General features: G+C 38.2%; 2 protein-coding genes across 6 annotated transcripts in view; one reads left to right on the top strand and one right to left on the bottom strand.

The window, feature by feature from the left end:
- The window catches only part of LOC102795923 (dual specificity protein phosphatase 19-like), a 29,421-nt gene extending 20,786 nt beyond the window's left edge, over positions 1-8,635 (bottom strand). Inside the window, exons 1-2 of one of the 2 annotated variants that reach the window (XM_087850000.1) lie at positions 8,135-8,635; positions 6,128-6,380 (exon numbers count right to left, since the gene is read on the bottom strand). In XM_087850000.1, the coding sequence (XP_087706126.1) occupies positions 6,128-6,356 (229 nt within the window). In that variant the 5' untranslated portion in view covers positions 6,357-6,380; positions 8,135-8,635. Of the gene's footprint in view, positions 1-6,127; positions 6,381-6,585; positions 6,766-8,134 lie in introns of those variants that run through there. The other variant, XM_087850001.1, reaches the window with a different exon arrangement.
- Positions 7,552-18,210, top strand: part of nckap1 (NCK-associated protein 1) — a 43,860-nt gene continuing 33,201 nt past the window's right edge. For 2 of the 4 annotated variants that reach the window (XM_087849997.1, XM_087849996.1), the window contains exons 1-2: positions 7,552-7,894; positions 15,279-15,296. In XM_087849997.1, the coding sequence (XP_087706123.1) occupies positions 7,787-7,894; positions 15,279-15,296 (126 nt within the window). In that variant the 5' untranslated portion in view covers positions 7,552-7,786. The remainder of the gene's footprint in view (positions 7,895-15,278; positions 15,297-18,210) is intronic. The other 2 variants (XM_087849999.1, XM_087849998.1) reach the window with 1 other exon arrangement.

Here is an 18,210-nt window from a genome sequence, read left to right as displayed (position 1 = left end):
AGTACTGTAAAGTACTTGAGTAAATGTAGTCAGTTTACACGTCACTAGTGGCCCTATCTTTACCAGTGGTGATAGCACATGCATGTATGTGACATGTGGGCTACTTTGTGTTTGTGGTGGTGTTGCTTCTTTGTTCCTTTGCGTATGCCACAGGAAATACACACATTCATTTAAAGAATATTTTTGTAGTGCCATTTCTGAGTTTTGTAAATTGTCATGTATACATTTTTCATCGTGGTCAGAGGAACTGTAGGAGAAGGGGCAGGTAGGATGTTGGCCCCTTTCACAGAGCTGGAGCCGAGGAAAGGGTAGTGATCAAGGCAGTGGCTTTACCCTTTCCAGTACAAGTCAGTCTTTTAACCAGTGAACATTTCACTGACGTGCATAAGAAGGATGTGAGAATAACTGAAAACAAATTACTCCAGGGTGAACTAAGACCAAAGCAAGAAAGAAATCACAGCTAGCTTTCTAAAGCAAACCAAATCAGACAATCAGCATATGAGGGAAGCCTTTATGAGGAACACTTACAAAACCTGCTGAAGTGAAGCCAGCGAAAGAATTCTGTCCCTACTAAACTGGCTCATTCCTCAGGGTCTGGTTTTGAAAGGGAGCAAACCGCCTGGGCCAGCCTCTTCCTACCGAGCTCTGAAGTTGATTCAAAAAGGACCAAAATCAGAGAGAATAAATTAAAATATCTCCACACAAATGACAGCAAGTGGAAAACCACACAGGGGTGATTTTAATAAAGATAATCTTTAATTAAAAAAAGATATTCTGCTGCCCTTGCCATTCTAGAGCTCCAGGCGGTGCCCTGTCCCTGCCTCTCTGCCAGTGGCAGGGACCAACACACTACTTACCCCGACTGATTTATTATCATTAGTTGTAGCCGTGATGGAGGCGGTAAGAATGATTACTTTGGCATTTTTTCCACCACCTTCCCACCCCTTCTGATGCAGCCCCCTGGTCAGACATTGTGGGACACAAGCATATATAGATATAATGATTCAGTCTTGTTTGTCTTGTATTTGTTTTGTGTCTCCTCAATATCCTTGACCGTGCTTATTGTTTTGCAGGCAATAAAGTAAAAAACAAAAAGGCAACAGCACTCCAGTTTCAACTGAGAAGGGAAATCACGCAGGGAGACAGTTAAAATGGAGCAATGATCTCTTTCCATTTGTCAAATAACTCCTCATGAAGACAGCAGTGGAAGTCTTGAGTAGCAGGAGCTGGGTAATTATGTGAGGGAGACATATGGGAAGGAAGCAGAATATGATGGAAGCACTTGCTCCAGACTTTCCAGGGTGGATTCTCAGCTTACTGTCTTCAAAGTAGCAACATTTGCACTCTTTGCATTAGCCGATCCACTTTTACGTAATGCCAAACTCATGGTGCTGATTTGCACATCTAAAGCCAAAGGACTGAGCGTGTGTTTGGAAATAAGCCTGCTCCGGCCCATATGTCTCATCAGTATAGAAGGAGACGATTTACAGTGACACATCTGTGAAAGGATGCCAGGATTTTTAGAGCACTTTTTAAATAAGAGTCTGACAGGGGACCTTGTTCAGCGAGTCTGCTAAAGAAGAGTAGACAGATGTCCATCATATTTTTAGTGGTGTGTGGCAGATGTTATTAGAAAATCAATGGACTCAATGTGCTGGTGTTATTAAAGCAGAGGTAGACATGTTTTTGCTTTAACTTATAATAAATTATTATTATTGCACAGTATAATAGCCAACTGAATATTAATGTGGTCAACAATTAGACTGGCTCTCACCGGGAAGAGAAAAGCATTTTTATTTCCTGTAGTTTTCCCCACGTCGCTGACACGGTGGAAAGTGGAAACAAAGTAACGGTGGATACAATCCGCCAAAATAAAACGAGCTCTGTTGTTAAAAGGGAAGGCATAAGGTGAAGTGGTAGAATCACAGAAACCAAAAAGTAAAATAAAAGCGAGTGTCAAATTAATGGAGAGAGCTCCCCAACATGAGAGGGTTTAGTTGTTACTGTTTCTGTTTAACAATTACTGCACAGGGGATGAAGACACATTAAAGTTAGGCCCCAGTCATATAGCCTTAGAGGTAAGTTGAAAACCACCAGTTGCGAGGTTAAAATGTGTAATGCACAATTATCTGCCAGCTGGTTTTTGGCCACTACTGCAAAATCAATCGCTAAAGATTGATTTATGCAGACCTAGAGAGTTGTCTGTGAACCCAAAGCAACACAACATGCCACTGGCTAAAGACACTCAAGAACAGATGGGAACCAAAGTGATCTATCAGTCTGGAACGGGTGACAAAGCCATTTCAAGGAGAAAACTGATGGTGAACCTTCCCAGGAGAAGTCGGCCTATGAAGATTACAACAAGAACGCGCCCACAACTCACCCAGGAGGTCACAAAAGAGCCCAGAACTGCAATAAATGAAATCATCATTGAAAAAATGTATTTTGTATTTACTCGGGTTATCAGTGTTTGTTTGATGGCCTGAAACATTCTAGTGTGACAAATATGACAAAAAACAAGGAAGTCAGGAAGAAGAAATACTTTCTTTCATCACTGTACATTTCCCCCGTAGCAACTGAGGGTGCCAGAGCGTCACCAGCTGGTCTCCAGGCCTGTGTGACTGAGGTTTTGCCACTTTCATTTTTTTAGTTGGCAGACTTTGCCCCAAAACCTTTAAATTAAGTCAATACTTCTTCTATTGATTTTCACTGCATTTCCATTTAGTTATTTTTGTATATCATTATTACATGTCGCTGCTTATCAGTGAAAACTGTATCTGTGTTTTTAATTGGTAAGGGAGAATCCTCCCTTAGAGCGACATGTACCATAAAAAAAACTGCAGATCATCCCAATGAATACCCCGCACACACACAGAGGATATCTTCTCTGCTCTTGCCTGCAGATGTTGTTGTAGATGCATTTGAATAAATAATGGGGAAAAAAGAGTCCATTTTTATTCTAAAAATAATGAGATTTGGTAAAAATGTCTCTTAATCGATTTTTTATATTTTTATCTTCATCCTGTCTCTGAAAAACTAGAAGAGGAACAATCTTTGCCTCCATAGATCAGATGCACTACACACGGTCATTTTAGGTCTCCAGATAAAGGCAAGGGAATTTCTCCTACAGTATGTGTGTGAGGGATTTTTCCTGAAGACTTTTTTTGGGCGTTTCTTTTCAAAAGATGTTCAAGTCAAAGAAAAATAATGTTAGTTTAAGCCAGTGGCTGTAATACTACTACTACTAATAAAAATGAGAATAATAAATTGCATTTATTGAATTATTTAAAGTAAAATGTTCTGTTTCAAGATTCCAAAGTTGCTCATATGAGATATTTCCTATGTTTTATTACCCTCAGTCAAACACAAATCAGTTCAACATTATATTTGTTTGAAAGTGAAAAAAAAATTAAGCACCAGCACATAGCTAGACTGGAAACGGGGGGATGCCGTCAGCCTTTCTACACGTTAAAAATAGAAGCCCAACAAACTTTCTACAGCACAGAGACATTTGGGTTAAATGAAAAACACGCAAACCTGTAAGTTGGAACGCTTTGAAAGACTTTTAGTAGGTAGTTTATATTAATTTTAGGATGTTGCCAGGCATACTATTATACTATGACTCTTCTTTGGCTATAGCTTCATATTAAATGCATCTAAAAGGGGAAACGAATGTCATTTCCATGACCTGACACTCTGCAAGAAATATAAAATCGTAAAACATTTTTTTTGTTTGCTTTTTTTAACTGTTATTGTGGAGATATAGGAGCTGGTTTAAATTGGATGATATCTATGTGTATGTCAAAATATAATAACTGTCAGTGGATTGTAGCCAGAGGACAGCAACACGTTATAAATATTAGCAATATCACAGCATCACGCCAAAGACAACTGAGGGAGTCTGCACAAAGCCTTCAGAGAGGAACTCGCCTCCAGCCTGACAGAGCTGTACTGTACTCTATTTACAGAATATACCATGAAAATCTGTCACAAGAGCACTGAAAAAAACAGAGATACTCTCACAGGCAGTTACAAAAATATCAGAGAACTATTAACACATGCCCCGTTATCCTGTACAGTGTGATAACAGGTTGATGTGACCACTGAGGTACTTTGGGGAATGAAAACAGGTTTTAGTGTTTGAAGTGCATGGATCACTGTATGGAAGAGAGTCACCTCTGTTGAGCCAGACAGATGTAATATTTTATTGATCCCTGCTGAGAAACTCTCTCGTCGATTGTTTCTCGCAGTGAGGTCAAAGCGCAGCGTTAGTTACAGATGTGAACAGCACCTCAGAGCAGGGTGGGAATTCAATGTCAAGCTCAAGGACGCTTCAGGATGGATTCATGCTGACATGTGGAAAGCTGCATCCTCCAGCTAAACGGGCAAGTCAACATTTATCTTTGGACAAATTGAAAATGAACAACAATGATTGATCCATTATTAGGAATTAATAATGTTAAGTCATTGCCACAGTAACTGGATCTGCACAGAGACATTATAAGAGTCCTGAATTTAAATCTGGGGGAAGGTTCAGCAACTGTAAAGATGGCGGTAGAGGTAAAATGTCCATGTGGAAAAAAAAAAAGCTTTTTAAAATCTTGTTTTGGGGCAAAATCACCAAAATGTTTGAGCATTTTTCTTAGATTTGACTGATGAAGAAGTTTGATCCATACAAACATAAATCAACTTCTTATTTGTGTCCGTGTTATATTATTTACTGTATATTGAATCCTGCTATGAAAAGCCTGCGTGCTGTCCAGTTGTATCACTGTGTGAAAAGCATGGCTAATATTCCAGTAAATGTACCATTAGAGAGTGGGTGACATGCATCCTGCATGCTCTGTCCAGGCAGCTTCTTCATGTAAACTACACAAAGAGTGCATATGCTTCTGAAGTGGACAATTTTCTCCCAAGTGTTAGATGTGCCAAAGGAGAAGCGTGGAAAATATCTGGCGCTTATTCTCCTCAAATTGTTTGTTCACGTGTGAAAACTGAGGGACGCTGCATGCTCATACAATAACCTGTCAGTTACAACAGAGCCACATGACTCAGAGTTATTCAACCCCACTGCCCTAAAGAACGCTTTATATATATATATATAAATGTTTGCACAGCTGAAGGCCCTTACTATGTGCCTGTGATGGTTTTACTTTAACTATGTTGTTTTACACAGGTTAGCCTCACAGCAAGGAGGTCCTAGTTTGAATCCACCATCTGACCAGGGCCATTCTGTCTTGATTTTTTATGGCTTTAGCTTTGATAGAGCCAGTGAAGACTGACAGGAAAGTGGAGGGAAGAGAGAGGGGAAGACGTGCGGCAAAGGGCCGCAGGTTGGACTCGAACCCGGGTCATCCGCTCTCAGCCTTGCGGCATATAGTTGCCTGCTCATTCCAGCGATCTCAACCGGCGCACCACACTAGACTCTTTTAAGACTCAGAAGCCAATAAGTGAAATCGACTGAGAAAACTGAGCAATTATGCTTGACAGGATATTGACTTACAAATCACAAGATAGCCACATACCCTGTTTTATCACTAATTTTACGCTAAACTGGATGACAATTTAGAAAATGACCATCATGCTCTGTTAAATGAGTCTTGAACCTAGCGACTGAGACCACAAACCCATCAGGAAAGGGTTCACTGAGCTTAGAGAACAAGTGAGAAGTAGGGCTGTTTTTCCATACACTTCTAGACAATTTGAATTCTTTTTGCCCCCTGCCAGCCATGAGTAAGAATACAGGTTTACAACACTTCTGCAGCTACTTTACTTGTTAGACCCAGATACTGTGTCAATTTCTGTTGAACCTATGCATATTCCCAGATTCACTGTTTTCTGTTGAGGGTTACTAAAATAGATTTGCATGCTTTAATTTTAAAAATGAAAAACTGCTGACACTCTGTGTAATCAGCAGACAGCGATGAGAGATTTCTGCGTTATGTTTTGTGAAAATATTGATGCATATCAGACAATCTATATGCAGATATATACGTGTGATAGGCCAATAGGTCAACTGCTAATAATGCCCAACAGACATATCGATCTGGTTCTAGAATAGTGCAATCATGTGGTGGGATTAGCACTGAAAAAAAAGCATTTGTAAGAATGGTGCTACAGAAATTACCCAGCAGGAGGAACGGTCTGACGACACCAACTTGGAGGTCCAGGCTGTTATCTTCTACAAATCCACACCCATTTCCCTCCTCCAGCTCTTCAACCAGCTCCACATCTCCCTCTCCTCCATCACTCCTCCTCTCCAGCAGCTTTTTGCCTGTCACTGTGGTAACACGCGTGGACTGTTTCTTCAGTCGGTCTTTCGCGAAGCCGTGGATCTCCTGAGCCAGTGAATGCATCTCAACAAAGTTTACGGGACTCGCCTGAAACATGCAAACGTATATTTAGCTGAAGCATTAAGTTTGTAATTGATTTGTTAAGTATTGGTAATGTATAGTTACACAAACTAGGCTTAAACTGTGTATGCCACAAGAAATGTTAAACTGAAAAGGGAAGGCACCGTAACAAGTGAAGCTGATGTCTGAATGTAAACACATCACACGTTAGTTTCTCTACTTTTGCACTAACCTGGTTTAAATGGACTGGATTCAATCAAATTCCCGCAAAAGATTAGACCGCTGCTGCCTTAAAAGGGCTTTATGCCATCGCTGCAGTAGAATCTCACATTATCACAGCTTTTTTTAAATACAAGATAAAAATAAAAATAAAAAAACGAAACAATCTGTGAGAAAGTAAGCTCCTGCGACTGACAGCTGAATCGGAAGCTACGTCACAATGTGATGCGTTCAAATGCTCAAAATAAAATAGTACATTTGTTAGATTTTTAAAGGCCTGGTTTGACAGCTAGAAAATTATACTTCTACTTAATATTTTTATCCCTGTTTATTGCATTTATTTTGATTTTGAACTACTTTTCATTTCATTTTTTTTGCCCTGTCATATTCTATTTGATTTTACTGAGTCATATACTCTTCTACTTATTTTTTAATAGCTGCAAGGAGCAGAGGTAGTGATAGTGAAACCTGCTATGACATATGATTAGGAGATGATGGCACAAACAAAAAGGACAGGAGGTTGAGCTGGAGGTGGCAGAGTTGAAGATGATAAGATTTTCATTGGGTGTGACCAGGATGATCAGGATTTTTTTTATTTATTTATTTTAAACGAGTACATCTCAGGGACAGCTCTGGTTGAAGGGTTTGGAGACAAAGTTAGAAAGGCAAGGATGAGATGGTTTTGATATGTACAGAGGAGGAGTAGTGGATATAATGGAAAAAGGATGTTAAAGATAGAGCTGCCAAACAGGAGGAAAAAAGGAAGAGCCCAGGGAAGGGAACATATAGACGGTTGGTGTGACAGACCCATATTCTACTTATCTAAACTACTTTGTTATAAGCTGTTAATTTTTAGCTGGTGTACCAAATGAATTTGCCAACTTCTGTTATTAAAAAAATCTTAGCATCATCTGGAAGTATACACCAAGTGTTTAAAATAAAAAAAATTAACGAGGGTCCGTGAACGCAGCATTAGCCAGCCTCGTTGTGAAAACCAGGACAACTCCTCATCCAGGGAACGAAAAAAAAGAAAAACAGGCAGGGAGACGGTGGGGTGGAGTACAGGAAGCTGGTTGAACATGGGCGAAATTTAATCTAATAACGACATAAATCACAGTTTCCATTTCTTCCATATTTTTACGGAACAAGACTGCGGAGATTTGTGGAATTTTTACTGGATTGCTTTGGAGATTTAGGCGAACAGCGAGGAGAAGATGTCTCGGGGAGTGATCCAGCCAAGCCAGCAGAAACTGGCAGAAAAACTCACCATCCTCAACGACAGAGGCATCGGGATGCTGACCCGTGTTTACAATATCAAAAAGGTTCGCACACACACGCAAGGCTGTGCCCCCCACTGATCGCATACAAGTCTTTGAACAGATTTTTTTTTTTTTTTACGGACATCCCAAATTAACATCAGGGGAACATTATATGGGATTAGCTAGCACTGATTGCTACTCTCACGGCATGAGCAGTTAGAAGATTTTTAGGTCTCATTTTAGACATTAGGCATTATTATTATTTTACTAACTGCGTGTTTATGTGCGTCAAACGACACTTACGTTATCCCTTTGGTATCCCTGGAAGCAGGTTGTGGGCACAGCTAGCCACTAGCTGTCACGTTAGCTTGCGGTAAAGCTGGCCATTGGATTTACGACGTTAACTGATTTTCGGTTAGATTAATCAAAATGGGAGTTGATTATAATGGGTAGCGCGATAAACAAAAATAACCGAAACAGCTAAACAAGCCCCTTAAATCCCTGGGCCTGCGTTAGTGGTGGAAGCTAGCTGCCGTCGTTGGCCGCTATAATGGCGGCGGCTGCTAGTTAAGCTAACCACTGCTAATGAAGCTAGGAGTCGGGCGTCGTCTCCCCTCCACCAAGAGCTTAAACACCAATCTCCAGCTGCACGCAGCCTGTTAGTTCACCCCAGTCACTGACATATACATAACCGAACTCGATGCTTTTTTTCAGACCTAGTTTGCAGGTACCTAGTTTAGCTGGGTACACTAATTGTGAAAAAAATGAAGCGAAAGTAACGAGTAAAGTCGGTTAATTGGACGTTCGGTTGTTATTTTCAACTGATTACCGAACAAATATTTATGATACAACCAGACTCTAATTTTTTATATATATGCTGGTCAATGTTAAACGAATGGTTTCATTTGCACCCTAGCTGTATCCAGCAGGCGTTTTGCTTGACTGCATAAATGCTATGCAGTTTGACATCTGTCCAATAAGCTTTTCATGGGTCAATGTTAATCTGTAAAGGCACGTAATGTAAAATTATGTATTTAAAAGGAGCTAAAAAAAAACCCACAAAGGTAAATAAAGCTATCAAGAGATCATTTAGAAACCATCAGCATGACTTCATGTCAAAAACGGCTGTGTGTTGTGATAGAGAGGTATCAGCTGAAACTAAGTTAGGGTAAAGCCTTACTTTCACATAATACCAGTTTGTACCTGCCATTTATTTAACCAGGCAAGTTATTAAAAGATTTCTTATTCATCTGGTTAAATGGCAGCTTGGAAAAAGTAAAGCCTCTTGAGGAAATTGGGGTCTGTATAGAGAGATTTCAGGGCTGCATTTTCCTGATCACCTTGAGAAAAGGGCTTTAGTCCTCTTCTGAAAGATAATTTATAAAGAGTTAGGGAAAGAGAAGAGAATCTGGCTGCGCTTATAAAATCTCCTTAATAACTTGATGTGGTCTGGTGTGGTGACAGTATAATGTCCCAAAGATGAATTACAAGAACCTTGCTTTTCAGTGTTCAATACATAGGAATAACTGGCTTATAGAGTGAAATGAAGTGTCTCATTGAGTTGACACTGCTGGAGAGATGACCCAGTGTAACTCCTGCCTTTATTAAAGCTTTCTGAGCCTGAAGTAATATTAATTAAAGTTAAACCTTAAGGCTGAAAATGCAGTATTGGACAGAAATGATGCAAAAATGAGTTATGGCAACCCTTCAGTTAACTGTAAAGATTTGAACATGCTAAAAATGCATAGAGCTCCTTGAAGCAAGGCAGAAACTTCCTAAGAAGCAGATTTTATCACAACAGCCTGCTTTTGATCATTTTCCTTGTTGGTATAAAACGGCTGATAACATATCAGGAGGTTATGAAATTAAAAGAAAAACAAACTTAATTAATGTTTACCCCATCAGCTTTGTTTCACAATCATAATGATTGATTGCTGGATAGTGCATTGCTATGAGTTATGGCATGGTATTATCTATTTTCCTTTGATACAGGATGCTTTATCCTCTGCTAAAAGGAGGTGACAAGGGACATGCTGATCTCCTTTCCTTCATATTTAGAGGATCAGAATCTCACCAGCTCTTTTTTATGGCTGTCATGCAGGTGCTTCCTGCTCACTTTGTGCAGTTACAAATTAAACTAAGCAAAATTGACCTTTTTTGACCATAGCCTTCAAGTTTCATAGCAGAACACACCCAGAAGCATCAAAAACACACCCTACTTGCATGTTTGTGGTTAAAGTGCCCTAAGGCTATTACAGTTGACTACAAACACACTTAAAAATCAAGACTAGATCAGAAGTAAAAAAACAAACAAACTGCATTTTAGTTAACTAATATAAAAAACTAGAAATCATTTTTTGATTGTTTTAAATTTTCCAAGGCAGAAATTATGAGGATGCTTTAGACTGGGATGTCTGTAGAATTATGAGCCATTCGTGTGCTGATGAATAAACATCAGCACACATAATAATTCAGTAAAATAAAAATAGATACAATAAAACTAGTAAACTCATGCGGAAGCTAAAGTGACGTGGTGGGAAAATAAATTCAGTGCCCACATTGATACTACATCTGCTTCTTATTGCAATAGGCTCAGTTATATAAGACACATTTACTAATGTTAACTGACTCTTGCTCAAGTTTTACACCAATGCTTTGTGTGTGTGGGAGGGAAAAAAAAAGAGTAGTGGGTCTGTTTGTGTGGGATGAGCCTTTGTTGCTTGAGTATGTATGATGAATAGAAAAAGAGGGAGCAAGTGAAAGAGGCCAGTCATATCTTAGCTAGTTTTAACAAGTGAAGAGTAGAGTGTTAAACTGTCTGAAAGCCCATACTGTTTCCCATGTGTAGTTTGGAGGTGTCTTTCTACAGCATTTAATTTTCAAAGCATTATTTCTTTTGGTCTGAAGGCACCCTCGTTGTGTAAAACACTCTGCTAAAATGCCGATGTAGTAATACATTGCTGTGAGCATGTCTGTTAAAGTTATAACACAGTATGAGCAGTCAGACACTAAGATTTTGCTGCTGATTACTCTTCTTAATACGCCCTTCCTTTCCTCCCTCCCTTCTTCCTTCCTTCCTTTTTTCTTTCTGTCTGTCCCATCATCTTCATATCTATCTATATTCAAACCTGCCCCACCATAAATCCTCTGACCATATCCACTCTGACCTGTTCATATGTTATTTTAATGCTTCATTTTACCTTGTAATATTAGAAAACGTCCTAGCATCCAGTATTAGCCGCATCCCAAAGCTAGGAATGAAAGAACTGGGGCAGAAATTTGTACCAAAATCCGTGGGCTCAATCTTTTGATTTGGTTCTTTAATCTTGCAAACCCTATCAAAGTTTCCTATAATATTTAATTAGTGGAGATAATTGTGTGTGCTTTGTTGTTTGGTTTCTACCTTTGGGAGATAGTAATTCATCTAAGATCACAGCAATGTTCCTATCCATTTTAAGCATATTCACTCATCACACCATCGACTATCTGCAGAAACCCTAAAATCTCTTCCTTAATTAATCTTGGCTGAGCTGGCATTAAAGTTTTTCTTTGCTGTGCTTATCTTTCAGCCAGTGGACCTTCTAACATCATTTTACTTCTTCGGGGTATCTGTTCTTCTTAACCCCACTCACACTCAGCTAACCCCTCGTGCCCCTCACCCCAAAGCTAGTGTTAAAAAGATTCAGTCAGTTTCCCACAAATGAATTAAGCTTAGTCCTAAAATAAGAGAAACATTCACTGAAGCATTGAAAAAACACATTTAGTCCAAGACTACAACTTAATCCATGTCTGACGAACTTGAGTCAAAGGCCTTTAGTTGATTGTGACTAAAATCAAAACTGGCCAATATGTAAGAATGCAGTTGTGTTGCTGAAATGTATAGAAAAGTCTTTAAACTGCTTTTCAGATGTCATGTTTAAATTCAGGATGCACCAATCAGATATCTGGATCCTGTGCAGTTCTTTGTGCACGGAAGAAGCTAACATCTAAGCGCTTGGACAGGATCGATGTGTTGGCTTCTCTCTCATATTTACTTTTATTCAGGTACTCTTATTTACTTTCCTTTGATTATGTTCTGTCAGAGACATCAGGTAAGCTAGGAGCTAGAGGGATGTTGGTTTCACTGTGGGCTGAAATCAGACTAGTACAAATAAATTAAATAGATAATGCTAATGTATTTTTTAAAATTGTGTTGTATTCATCTTTGGCATGTAGTATAGTGAATTTGTCCTTTTGATGTATTTGTTATTTTTTAGTCAAGTTAGAATGAGAGTTGTTTCATTAAACTTTGCTCATAAAATGCTGATTTTCAGTCGCTCACAGTGAGACATATTAACTCTGTTATCAGATTGGTACTCTGTATTGGAAAACCTTTAAAGCCAAGGATTCCTCATCATGTTGGAAGTGGAAAAAGCTGGATTGGTGCATCCCTAGTTTAAAGTTCTTCAAAGGTCTCTTAAGTTATACCTACACATCTGTGACACCATCACAATTAAACAGCATCTCTGAAACATTACTAATTTGGTGATTCTTGCAGTACTTTTGCGTTCAAGTTTCAAGTTTATTCATTTATATAGCATTTTTAAAAACAATTGTTGACCAAAGTACTGTACAATAACATAGTGAAAACAGAAGATATACCAAAGTTTGATGAAATGGAGCAGTTTTTGGGAAAATAATCCAAAATAATTGTTCCTTTCATTTGGGGGCAGAGGCATTTCAGGTTCCTGAATCCTATTTTGTTTACACTAAAAAAAAAAAAAAAAAAAACTTAAAAAAAACTTAAAAAAAACTTTAAAAAAAAAAAAACTTTAAAAAAAAAAAAAAAAAAAAAAAAAATATATATATATATATATATATATATATATATATATAATTATTTAGTTTTTATTTTTTAATTGTATATTGGTAAAATATCAAATATTTGTAAATTTATTGAAAGTGTTATCACTTTTACCTTCCAGAAACTTAATGCCCCTTCTTCTGTCTTTTACCACCAGCCTTTTTTTCTTCCCCTGAGCTTCAAAACCTTTTTTCAGCATCACACTCTGCATTCTGATCCACAAAATGTGGTTGCTTTCCTTTTGTTGCGGAGAAAATACTGTAAAGTATCGCCTGGCCATTAGCTTACCTATTGTATGGTGGCCCAGAGGGGACATTAACACATTAATGAATAACTGCTGGGGTGAAAATTTGCAGGATGACATTTATTAAAGGGCACACCTGATTACCAGGGGCATTTTTACTCCACATTTTTAATTTCAAGGCTACTTTATGAGATGGATAAGGCCCAAGACCTCCATAAATTTTACATGGTTTCAGTGGCATGTTGCCCCAAAGAAAATGCAGTGCAAAGTGAATTTCATCAGAGTGCTGGCAAATTCAATATTTTTTTAAATTAATTCTGCTTGATTTGAAGATATAAAATCGGCTAGGGTGAGTTCGCCATTAAGGGAAGAGCCGGCAGTTTTTCAGGTGCTTCTTTTTGCTGACATGTGCTCAATAAGTGAAATTAGCTGTTTGATTTGGATGAAAACCTGCTGACTTTCATCCCTTCATGGCATCACCTTCACGTCTGTCACCACAGACCTCAAATGCCTGGTGTCACTAAAATGTTTCCTGAGGGATTCCCCATTTCCTTTATGTAATAGATGCTACCGGTAATAAAATCTGAACTTGTGAAAACAGAGGCCAGTATTCATTTTAAGTTTGCTTATAGGGCCACGGCTTTGTAGCCAAGCTTTGATACATAAAGACAAAAACAAACAAATCATAAATCCTTAACATTTTTAATTGACTGGCTAACTGATCAATTGATTGACACCATGCAGTTGAATATACTGCATGGTGTGTGTGTAAGAAAAGACTCATAATATATATAGATTTAAAAGAAATGCCATATTTGGCAACATATTCATCATGAATAGAATTAAATACTAATAGTATAGTATTAGTAATAGTAGTAATAGTAAATACTAATATTTACTCTAAGCTTTAAACATGTGCAAATACTAATTCCGAGTGTCTTGTCTTGTTGTTGTCTTGTTAACACTAAGAAAACAATAAACTTGTTTATAAACGCTTTATTAAAAATGTAATTGAAAAATGAGACCCGGGATCTTGGCATGGGCTTTGTATGGTGGTTGGTAGAGATGCCATAGATTATAGCTGCAGGAAAGCCAATAAAAAGTCAAAGTTAGTGCGTAGCATTAGTTAACATAGTGCATGTATTAAACAAATGACATGTATATAATGTAATGTGTTAAAAAGTGTTGGAAGAAGGTTTGGAGCTGGTGCTATTATGGAAATATTTACAGAGCGTGTACTCAAATTTGGAAACTTCGTACAGAACCAAAGATTGTATATAGGCTAAGTTACACCCATACTTTTTCTATTACCCAGATAACATGATCAAAGGATGAACTGACATGATACAGATTTCACGTCTTAATTTATTGTGCACCAGTATCTTTCAGACAAGGACAAAACAGGCATTACACAGCTTTTCCTAGCTCAGATTTGGCCTTTGTGTTGTTATCTTATCTAACAGAATCAATTCCTTTAGCTGTAATTTGTATTATTTAAATGTGTTTCATGTGGAAATATTGTAACAGATATTTGTGCCTTTGAATGTTAAGTTAGCACATCAGTTGTCACAGATTGCTTGGAAATACTGGTGGAGAGGAAAAAAAAAAAAGATACACTGCATTTAATGTGTATTTGTCAAATCCAGCCCCAGAACTGCTTAGTAGTTGTTGGAACTTGTTTGTTACAACTAACAAATATGTTTTCCTTATATTAATATATCTAAACCAGTTTGAACAAACTCACAGTTTAAGGTGTTTCAATTTTTTGTAGCTAAAACAGAACCAGAGCCATTGGTGTCCAGAAATAAGTGGATTGTCTCACACGTATCAGAGCACCACGGATGCACGGATGCAGTCAGGAAACACTGCATCGTCAGTTACTAAGCAACAGCCAGAACAGGAATGTGGAGCAACATTATAAAACTGCAAGGCCCAACTTCAACTTCACACTTTTCTGTGCAAGACAAAAAGGCTTTCCATGCTCTTAAAATGGATGTTATTTTCAATGTGCTGAAGAGCGTAGGTAGAATTACTACACCTTGTGTTACTTTCAAGACAGCGTGCGTTAAAATAAGTGTTAATGTGATAACATGTTGGCGCGGCATGATTTTTGTGTTTTTATGTGCTGTATTGAAACGAAATGCCAGAAGGGCTATCCTTAACAAACTCTCCAGCACGCAGGAAACACCTCAGCTGTTGTTTTTAAAACGTGTGTGTGTGTGTGTGTGTTTGTGTCTGACATGGAGAGAGCGTGAGTGAGTGTATGGACGAGTGATCCAGCAGTTTGCCTGGGTGGGCTCTTTGTTTTGATTTCTTCTCTTCTTCTCTCCGTTCCAATGCTTCCCCCCTCTCCTATGCAGCAAGGACAAGTTTGGAAGGTTTGCAAAATTTATCACCTTCCACTGATGAAACCCCTCCCCTTGTCACCCTTCCTCAACTCCTTCCTCTCCCTCCTCTCCCCCTGTTCCTCGTCCTCCTCCTGGCTACCTGTACTGATCTGTTGGTCCTCTCCTTTGTGCCTCACTCCTCTTCATGTTTGAATCTGTAGTGCTGAAAGTAAGGCTGGGCTCCATTCCCTGTCAATTTTACCAACCCACAATGTTAATTCATTGTGTTATTCATTTGCTTATGATAAAGCATTCAGACATCAACTACATTTTTTCCCCCATAAAATAAAGCCTTTTTATTTTAGTTCACATAGACAGTCTTTGAAGCAGTCCCCAAACTAGATTTTTGTCGCTGGAAAAATAGTTAACAGGTGTTTAAATCTTCACCTATGGTGTGTAAAAGTCTAGTATACATGATATAATAACAACATAGTCCTGTATTAAATTTTATAATACACACAGTGAAAACATTTCTTTAAAAAGGCTTAAAAATATACATTATGATGGGTCATGGATGCATTTCATATGCAATAATAGTTGTCTATATAATGTGTCAGTAATAGTAGCTATGTTTTTTTCTGTTTATTAATAGCAACAAATTGAGATTCATGCCAGTAGGTAGGCGTGCCTTCTTCTGTTTATGTGGTATAATTGTAGATGGCAACATCTTGAAAGTACCACCTAAAAAGGGTTAGGTGAAATATACTGTTTAGGACCAAAAAACCCTCTTCTATTATTTTTTTTCTTTCTTTCTAACTAAATGACTATTTAGATAATATAAAATAAAAATAAGATATATAAAAAATAAAAAACAATAAAATATAAATATAATAATTTTTAAATCTTTGAATGGTAAACAATTAGCTATTGCCATCTTTCACAGTTCATAAAGACTGCTTACCAGCAGAAGTGCCCTCTGGAGCCCCGTTTGTGCAGTGCACTTAGTATCAGTTTGATAGAAGGATCTCATGGCAACCACTGGTCGCTAAGGAAAAATTATTCCCCAACCGGTTGGCAATTGGTTGCTGGCGGTTGTAAAGATGCTGCACTAAAACATTCACTAACTACTGGTTGAGCGGTAGTGAAAATTGGAAAAAGTGCAATAGAAACTGGAATGGGGACCATTTACCTTCAAAGTAAAAGTTGCTTCTTTTGAAACATGTTGGTTAAAGCATTTACTTTGAAGGTGAATGTTCTCCAAGTTTTTTCAGACAAGTCTGCATCTTGTATACAACCGCGACAGTCTGCCAGTAACCAGAGCAATCATAAGGAGGCTTTTTATGCAGCACCATCTTCACGATTGATTTCACTTGCCAACCAGTCAAGAAATACACCTGATGATTTCCCTAACAACCAGTAGTTGCTGCCGACTTAGTGGCCTCAATTATTTCTTTTAATCTGTGTGATTCTGGGTGAAAGCGTCATAAATTTGGTGACTTTTTTAGAAGTCTAATTAATAATTGCATCACCCCAACATTTGCTGTTTTCAAATTTGGACTAGACATTAATTTTACATTTTGATAAAGAACAAGCAAAATAAGGTTAACAAATGCAATAGTATTAGAAAAAAAGATTAACACTCATGCCAGCAGGCAGTAAACCAGTCATAGCAGGTTGGAGTAGCGCTTTAGTGGTTTCATATCACATGAGACCATCCATCCATTCTTTGGGGAACTTTCTGTTTCTTTTTTTCCCCAGCAGTTAATCCCTCCTTGTGAAAATGAAGGCGCTCACACTCACACTGAGAGCAATGACAGGCAAAAATGAAATCATCTCAGGGAGGAGGTAGTTTTCACAGATTCTGAAGGGTCACTCAGTAGGTGCCAAGCAGCGTTCAAATATTGCATCTAGTAATTAGCAACTGTAATTAGTCCTCAGATGTGTGCTTCCTTGGCCCGCTGCTAAGTATCCCATGGTCCCCTGCCATATGTCGGTCAGCGCGGGGACCCTTTGAGAAGCTCAGCTGTTTAATTGCTGCCCGGAGTGGAGAAACGATGGTGGAGGCGAGACTGAGGTCTGTTCTGGTATCCAGGCAACAGCTCCCTTACTCCTTCCTGACCACTACTGATTCTCAGCTTATTCCCATGCCCTGTCCCTTCATTCACTGCGCCCCTCCTTCCATCCATATCGCCATCAGCCCCCACCCCACCCCACCCAAACCCAGCCAACCAGCTTATTGCACTAGCCACCACCAGCACTAACAGACAGTCCCATGCCATATGAACTCTGTCAAATTTTAATTAGTATTCATGTCTTTGATCTGTGATGCTAAGATGTTAGTTATCCAATTATGGTCTGTTCTTCTGAAAATAAAATGGTCAATAATACCCAAAGAGTTATCCTAACTGAACCCAAATAAGAAGAAATTAAAGAAGATTAAAGAAATTTCTTTAATATACTATTATACAATTTGAAAAATAATCAGAATTGGGGTTTTGCATGTTTTAGCCCATTGATTGCAACTCACTCGACTTGATATTAGTGGCAAACTATCATTCAAGTAATAGGAGTTTATATAAAAAAATTTCAGTGTGTGTTTCCTCCCTATTTTAGAGTTTTTGAAGGGTTGTGGGAATGTTTTTTGGGGTTTTTTTTATTAATATTTAACTTTAAAGAATCAGTAGAAATGCTATATAGAATCACATGTATGAGCTCTGAAGGTGAAAAGTCAAACCGGAAGCACATAATTAAATTAAGTACATTTTTTTATTGTGTGTTAAAAACTTAGCAGTACGTCGCTAACAGACTGGCTGAATATCCATATCAGGCAGCATTGGTCCTGTTGATTGATAAAGTGGCATTTAAACATACTGGGGACTGATGTTTGTCTGTTGTGTCAGATTACTTTTGTGTGCTAAACGTTCAAAAATTGTGACTTTAAAAATACACAGGCTATCACTAAATG

The sequence above is a fragment of the Neolamprologus brichardi genome, chromosome 13, assembly GCF_056152115.1.
Source record: "Neolamprologus brichardi isolate AB-2024 chromosome 13, ASM5615211v1, whole genome shotgun sequence".
In the NCBI taxonomy this organism is placed as follows: domain Eukaryota; kingdom Metazoa; phylum Chordata; class Actinopteri; order Cichliformes; family Cichlidae; genus Neolamprologus; species Neolamprologus brichardi.
This window is presented reverse-complemented; position numbering and strand designations above follow the sequence as displayed.